At 39.8% G+C, this 8,721-nt stretch overlaps 1 protein-coding gene across 1 annotated transcript in view; it reads left to right on the top strand.

The window, feature by feature from the left end:
* Positions 1-756: 756 nt before the first annotated feature.
* Positions 757-8,721, top strand: part of fgf11a (fibroblast growth factor 11a) — a 71,479-nt gene continuing 63,514 nt past the window's right edge. Inside the window, exon 1 of the mRNA XM_047801683.1 lies at positions 757-2,283. Coding sequence (XP_047657639.1) covers positions 2,091-2,283 — 193 coding nt within the window. The 5' untranslated portion in view covers positions 757-2,090. The remainder of the gene's footprint in view (positions 2,284-8,721) is intronic.

Here is an 8,721-nt window from a genome sequence, read left to right on the forward strand (position 1 = left end):
CTTTTGTGTGATATGTGCAGACCCGGAGGAACTCAAAGTACCTGAAGGAGACACATGGACAACTGTGCTAAAGATGCTGTGAATCCTGGAGCTGCGCAAAGGAATACACAGATGGTTTAAATACAGGAGAAAAATCAAACTAAGAGCTCAAATCAGTGAAACCAAGATTATGACACTATCAAACATCTTCAACTCTATCAATGTGGACAAGAAAAAAGCATTCATGTACAGTATAAATCCATCTATACTTGGAGGAAAAACAAAAACAACAGTCCATCAAAATTCCAAGCTTATCATTTCTGATCATCATCATCATCATCACTTGATCATACTCGTACATTTGTGACTTTGTATATTTGACACTTTAGTTGTTAATATCAATTTGGTTAGTCATCCCGTTGTTTAGCTGTTATACATTCGTGGCATGTTGAATCTTTTATCGCTTCTGTGGCGGTTTGTCGGTATTTACACTGTGGACAGTACAGAAGCCTCTCGCAGTCTCATCCTCTGTCTCTTTAAACATCAGGCAGGCTTAATTTTTTAACGCTCCAGTCCACACCACTCCGCAGTCAGAGAGAGAGAGAGAGAGAGAGAGAGAGAGAGAGAGAGAGAGAGAGAGAGAGAGAGAGTGAACAGACTAGGGGGAGGGAAGGATAGGAAGTCAGGAATGAGGGGGAGAACGAGTGATTGTGAGTGATCGAGGAAAAGGAGGGATATGAATGACAGAGGGAGGGAAATAAAAGAGGGAGGAGAGAAAATGGGAGGGCTTTGAGAAGGAGGGACGGCGCGAGAGAAGCATGCTTCCAGTGTTGGCTCGATAATACAGGCAAGAGGGGAGAGACAGGGAGTACACACTCATATACACTCACTCTGTCAAACACATATGCCGTCTCTCTCTCTCTCTCACACACACACACACACACACACACACTCATACAGAGTCACATATTGTCAGAGTTGCCACAGGATCGGAAACTGGGGACTGAAGAGATTGAACTGGACCAGAACTGACATAATTGGACCTGTGGGACAAGGTTTCTTTCTCAGGACTTGTACGACAGGACCAGTGCTCGGAGACGAGTGACATGTAGAACCATTCATAAAGTAAGGGACAGAAATCTCTATCCATCCTCTCCACGTCTCCCTCTCCACCCTCATCCCTCATTCATTCATTCCTTGATTTCTCAACGTGGGTGAAGGACACAGGACTGCCTGCTCATCTGTGCTAGCTGCATACCACAGTGCACACCTTCCTCTCTTCCTCTCTCTCCCTCTCATTCATTCTCCCTTGTTCCTGAATGTCACCTCTGCATGAGGGAGCCTGTGGAATTTACAAACCGTTTCCCAAAGGCCAGAGATGGAGCGAACACTGAGGGGGCTGAAAGATGACAGCATCAGTCTTCCATTCAATTCCGTTCATCCTCGCTTCTCTTTCTGTCGTTCCTTACTCTGGACGTGAGCTTCTGGCATTGATTGGACCTGGTTTACGTTTCTTTATTTTTAATGTGTCGCCAAAATCATGTCTTTGCTTTTAAAATTGTGTTCCTTTTGTAATTAAATTCCACTACGGATTGCCTTGTTTGTAGTTTTTTTTTATTTTCCGGAACATTTATCAACATTGCCATTTGTGTGTTTGAATTTGGCTAGCTTAATGATTGACGCTGTGAAATACTGTTAACATCTGGAGTCGATGTAAAACTAAAGTATCTGCTCGAGGTTTCTCTGTGCATGTGGAGCTGGGACTTACCGGACAAGCTACGGCAGGACAACAGACGAGAGACACAGAGAGGACAGAGCGAGCCAGAAGCATGCTTTGTTTGTGTTCAGCTCTTCCAAAAGCAACATGACTCTGATAATAACTCACTGTCACACTCGAGGTCCAACACTAGCATATCAGAGCGACTTCTGAAACACGACACCAGCAACCCACCCAAAAACTTCAACAGCCCCCTCCCTCAAGAGACTTTTATTTCATTTCTGTCTTTCTGGCTCTGCTCCGTTGGCATCTCAGTTTATCATCCTGGGTGGTTGGGCAGGTTGGCGGCTCAGTGACGCCCTCCGTGCCCCTTGGGTGAGCTGGGCACAGCAAGATGGCCGCCCTCGCCAGCTCGCTGATCCGACAGCGCAGGGAAGTGAAGGACCCGCAGGCCAACCGACAGATCTCCAACAAGCGCAAACCCTGCCCCAAGAGCAACAAGTCTCTATGTCAAAAACAGATCCTTATCCTCATCTCCAAAGTGCGACTGTGTGGCAGTCGAGGGAGAAAGCTGGAGAAGAGACCAGGTGAGTCGGAAAAAGTTTTCAATTTCTCCACCAATTTTCATCTAATGACACTGACACTTTTATGTGGTTATAAAAAGCAAATGACTTGAAATAAAGTCATAGCTCATGAGTAAGTCATTCCTCTTAAAGCATATATCCAGTAAGTCCAGTGAAATTAACAATACCTGTGTGAATAGCTATGAGGGAGATAAACATAAATCTGGATATGAGAACTTATGGAATTAATTTGTACACATAAAAAGTTCACATTGAAGTTTCCAAATTCATGCCTAACCCTGTGAGTGATTTGTAATGGTGATGGGAAAACTTTATCGAAATCATCATAACTTTCAGTTCATGTGTAAACATAGTGTTCTGCGATGGAACTGCATCGAATCCAGGGTATTTTAGGGACAAGCTCTGGATTCACTGTGACCCTGACCAGGGGATACTGACGTATGAACTTAGTCTAATTTAAAGTACTTTCTATAAAACGACATTTGTATTCAGTGTGTCTTCCTTCTGTTTAGCAGAAGGAAAGGAAGATTGTTGCTGTGATTTGATTGTCTGATTATTTGATTGTGTGACACAGTGCCTTTGGGCTGTACTACTGTTTTACGGTCAAAGAAGGAACTTGACGTGGTCATCCATCATTCACACCCAAGTTAAATTGTCACGGCTGCGTTTACCACTTTTCCAGTCTCGCCCTGCCATGTCTTTCCACCTGTAAGGGTTATGCAAACAAGACAAATATAGTGTGTGTGTGTGTGTGTGTGTGTGTGTGTGTGTGTGTGTGTGTGTGTGTGTGTGTGTGTGTGTGTGTGTGTGTACACCCTCATGTACGTGTGTGTTTATTGTGCTGGATACTTGAGTGTCATCTGTTTGTGCAATAAAGCACATCAAGACCTTTACTCTGTTACAATAAATCAATCACAGCACTGATGAGTTCATGGCCAGAAACACTGTAAAGTACAGAGGGGGAAGGCCCTCTCGAGCTTTACACCATCATGGGAGAAGTGATGTGGAACACAGGTGTCTTGGTCAGAGCTGCTCCTCTTTCTCCTGAGACAGCATGATGCATTGTTTACTGTCACCGAGCCAGAGTGACCTTAAACAGTTCTTGGAAAAATAGCTGCATTAGATTTGTTTTAGAGCAAGAATTCAATTTGAAGTAAAATGTCTATTTTTATTTGACTTTCTGCATGACCATGATCAGCTTGGCTTATTTTACATGTACATTAAGATGGAAATATCAAAAATAACCAGCTGTTCAATGATATACAGCTGCAAGGGAATACATCTAAAACAGCAGAACAGTCGATGCATTGCCCTTGACTCAGATGTATTTCATTAATAACTGCCTGTGCCAATAGAGGGCACCACTGAGATGCATGCATGTCCTGGGATGCCTCTAAAGCTTAATGAATGTGAACTGGACATGACAATACCAGACTTTATGCTTTTGGAGTAAATCTTTAAGCTGACAATTAAAACAATGCAATTTACACATTTTTGTATCTTTGGCAAAAATTCTTCACAATCCAGCAGCTGTTCTTAGCATGTCTGCTAGAGGAAAAAATCTTTTCTCTGCAGCATTTTCTGTAAAAAAACAAAACAAAAAAATCAAATATTAACCTTCTAATTTTTCTGCTGGGCTATGATCCAAACTGCTATTAAAAAAATGAATCAATATCTCTCGGATCAATATTTCTCAGTGCCTTGTTATAATTACCATTAACAATCACTGGTTTTATTATTAATGATCAATATGTACCATTAACATAATAATCAATATTTGTATTAATTAATGTTTTTTTGAAACGCCTTAATTAGCTAATGTTTCTTTATTTTATGACTAAAACATGAAATATTGCCATAATTAACAAGTTCTTCATGATTATCTCTCTCTCTTTTTTTTTTTTTTTTTTTTTTGTATTACATAGTTTTTGCAAATCCGGTTACAAAACAACCACAAAAAGGATTCTTTTATATCAGTAATATTGGCTGTTTTGTAAATATTGTATTGAATTCAATTTTTTTTATTTATGCTACAAACTGTATTGCTTATTCTACAAGGAAGATAAACAAGGAATAAAGTACAACAAAGTGTTCTGTTACAGGAACATTATCAAGCCCAGGGGGCAGTTGTTGCCTCAGTTTTTGCCTGATTCTCTTTTTTTTGCTCTCTATTAGGTATGGCATGTACTATGACAAGAAAAGAAAACAGAAAGAACGTAATACAACAAAATAGAAAATATAGTTTCCTAATATTGTGTTACCAAAGATCCATAAAATCAAAACTTAATGACCACTGCAAGGTGCTGACACTGGAGTGGTGGCTGCAGGGTAGATGTGTGTTGTATGTTGTTAATGTGATGGTGTGGATATTACGCTGTGCATTTGTGTATATTTTAGGATGTGGAATGTTATAGAATGTTGGACTGTTCCAGGAGATCAACGGTTACTGAAATACTACAATAATCCCATCTGGCAACAACAAGCATGCCACGGTTAAAGTCACATAGACCACATTCTGATATTTGATGAGAGCATTAGCTGAAGCTCTTAGCCTGTTTCTGCATGGATGTATGCATTGCTATGCTGCCACATGATCGGCTGATGATAACCTGTCCAGGGATAAGTTTAATCTACACAAGTTTAAAGATTTCTTTCACTTTTACTTACTATACTCACACAGATGCACATTCCAGAGAGCTGCATCAGTTCAGAGGGTCAGGCTCTGTGTTTCTTTGGCTCTGTGGGTATATTAATGACCATCATGTGGAAAGTTCATCATGGTAATTATGAGGGAAACCATCCTCCCGTAGCAAAGCATCTGCTGCAGCAGAGTGAAGAGCAGTAATTCCTGGCTAAAATACAGCTCAGATTGCCTGCATGGCACCTGATCATGAACTTCCTTCGTCTCTGGTCAGTGTGTGCATCAGCATAAACTCCTCCAAAGTGCTGCAGTTATTGTTTTATTATGTGGATCTGCTTCAAAGATATAAAGAGTTGACAGAGAGCAAGAGAGAGCCCTTTGTGAGTAATTTCAAAATAATAGAACATTTTTAGAGAATGCTGAACTCTCTCTCAGTCTCTCTCTCTCTCTCTCTCTCTCTCTCTCTCTCTCTCTCTCTCTCTCTCACACACACACACACACACACACACACACACACACACACACACACACACACACACACACACACACACACTTTGCTGAGCAAGAAAAATGGGATCACAAAAAGGTAATCCCTCATTCTACAGTACCTCCCTTTGAGCCCTGTCAGAAAACTTTAAGTTTACTCCAGCTTGTTAAACCTAGATTGCAACGGAATGGCTAGATGTGTGTGTGTGTGTGTGTGTGTGTGTGTGTGTGTGTGTGTGTGTGTGTGTGTGTGTGTGTGTGTGTGTGTGTGTGTGTGTGTGTGTGTGTGTGTGTGTGTGCACCCACAACAGGACTATCTCAGAGAGGGGACTGCCCCTCTCTCTCGCTCTCTAACTCTGTGTGTATGTGTGTATGTCAGTGGGGAGTGGGTAGGTCACTGTAACTGCTCAGTGATTTTATTGATTGAGTTTCTGATCTTTCGCTGCACACAAATTTATCTTCACCTGCAGGATGCAAGTCTGGGTTCTGCTGCTCAGCATGGAACAAGTGCTGTCACGAAAGAGCAGAGTGTGTGTTGATATGTGACACTGTGTTTTGTTGTGTGTGAGACCTCTGGCTTTTTTGTTCTGGGAGCTTCGGCTGATGAACCAAAATACACACACACACACACACACACACACACACACACACACACACACACACAACCCTTAACCTCAGTAACCTGTTTTTAGTTGCTTTATATATATGCATATATATATATATATATATATATATATATATATATATATATATATATATATATATATATATATATATATATATATATATATATACTAATTCATGGCAAGCACTAAAACCTAAAACAACAAAACAACAACAACAATAAAAAATAATAAAAATAAAGTAAGAACAGAATAAGTACTATAGCAGCAATACTGTGACTCATGACCAGCCTTTGGACCACAGAAAAAGTAAAAGTCATTTACTACACAGGGTTATACAATGCTTCATCTCTTGTCTCAAAGAGTAACAAACATGTAACACAAATAGGCACATACACACCTACTCATAAGCAAGGTGATGACATTTCAATGGCATTTAAGTATTTGCAGGATTAAAATACAATGGAACACTGGAGCCACTGGTGTGCTATGCATCCAGAGGGCAGCCTGCATCCTATTCATGTCACCTCACTGGCTGCCTTTTCTGCCTACACTCTTACAAATAAAGTAATAAACTGGACCTTTTATTGTTGCTGGGGCTGCACTTTTAAGAATACATCGTTTATATCTTTAGTGTGTTTCTTATGCTTGGGAAGGTGTAATACTTCTAATAGTGTAGATGGCATGTACTAACTAAGAGGGATCCCAGAGGCTCTAATTATTGTTGCCTAGAAATTTAAAGGTATACTTTAGAGCTTTTTACAGTGGGTTAACCCTGGTTTGTCATTGTTCTAAACCCTGCCTTTAACCCTGGGTAGAGGTTAAATACAGTAAAATATATAAAAGTAAGAGCATTATGAAACATAGTACAATATACCCCATGATTCCCTTTAACCTGGGCTTTATCATGAACGTAATCTTTAAGTGTGAAAAGCACTTATATTCACATTTCCCAAAGAAAGATACACATGGAAGATGATGGTTTTTCCCCGGCGACAAGAAAAGATGTTGTTAAGTGACAGTAACAGTCTGTGTTCTGATTTCCTGAAGCCCAGTATTGCTACACTAAGTAACTAAATAACACTGCTGGAGTGGAAAGACTCTGTGTATCCTGGCTTTAATGAGTGTTTTTATTTAACAGCAACATCAGTCTGAGGGGTTCGTGATAAACTCTCTGAGAACTGACTTCTATTCACGAAGGCTGAAATAGTTTTCATTACGTCTACTGTAATGGTCTGGAATGAGATACACACACATTAGCATGGATCTATGAAATCACAAACTGCGCCATCAGTCACACACCTGCTGCGGTGGTGTCATTGTGCTTCAGATGGGTATTAAACTTTTTTCACAGGCTCAATATCAAACATAAATAGATTTCTTTCACACACTCTGCCATGTGTCCACTCATGACAGAGTGCTAATCTGAGTCTGTAAGGCAGGTGGAGGTCAACAAAGTACCAAACTGATTAAAGTGAGGACCTGAAAAATACTCTGGTAGAAGATTTGTTTCAGAGTCCATGAAATTTGTCAAAGGGAGTAATGTCAGCACCAGTGTGATACAAAACATTATCACTTTTGTTTCTCTGTGCAACGAAGGAATCATTCGTCGCTGATTCTGGTGTTTGTAGGGGGGGGGGGTGTTTATATAGTTAGAGTGTAGTAGCTTTTACAGAAAACAAAGTGAAGCTGCAAATTCAAAACAAAATGACATTTTTGCAAGAGCTGCAGTGTAAAGAAAATGTGCCAAACTGATGTATGTATTTTATTTTAATTTAGTTAGTTTAGTTTAGTTTAGTTTATTAATTTATAAAGCACATTTAAAAACAATAGCCGTTGCAGCCAAAGTTGTTCATCAAGTAAAAACAAACAAGAACAGTGCAAAAGTAAAAACACAATCCAAAACAAACCAAAAGAGAACACATAAAATTCAAACAGAGTTAAAACATACCGAATAAAAGTGGGTTTTTAAAACAAATTTAAACAATGAGACGGTGGTAGCAGATCTTAAACGAAGCTGCCGTAGCAAAAGCCCGATCGTCCTTAGTTTTAAATTGTGCACCAGGTACCGAGAAAAGGAATTGATTAGCAGACCGAAGAGATCTAGGGGTAGGGTTACTAGGGGTACTTGTATAAGAAGTGCAGTCATGAAGGCATGTTTGAATTTGAATTTTCTTAGAATATGAAAAAATAAATAAATTAAAAATGAGTTTGAGAAAGAAATAAACAAAGAACACAATGCTATGAACAAAATAGTCGTTCTACAGACCTAACAAAGCTCCATTTGAGCATCTTTGCACCCAAAATAAAAACTGGTATCTAACATCTTTTTTTGCCGTTCTTGTCTACAATGGCGTGTTTGTGCTATGGATAAATGCTTTGGATGATCCTCAACGGTTTTCATTTACAGCATGCATTAGCATTAGCAATGCTCTTACATTTGAGTACATAATGGCTCAGCTTTTAAACTCACGAAAATACAAGCCGGTTCTTAAAAAAGGTTTAATAGTTCCCTGGAAAGTAATAGCTTTTTCTGTTATGGGGGAGAAAAAAAACAAGCGGTAAAAGCGGCCAGCTCTTCCCTCCAAGGTCTTTCCCTTTAAGCTATGTCCTCCCTTCAGAGTGAAACACCCTCATTTGGATCCTTCCACCAAAAAAACTCTTGCCAGGTAGATATATTTATACTGCAGC

Source organism: Tachysurus fulvidraco, chromosome 1 (assembly GCF_022655615.1).
Source record: "Tachysurus fulvidraco isolate hzauxx_2018 chromosome 1, HZAU_PFXX_2.0, whole genome shotgun sequence".
Classification (NCBI taxonomy): Eukaryota; Metazoa; Chordata; class Actinopteri; order Siluriformes; family Bagridae; genus Tachysurus; species Tachysurus fulvidraco.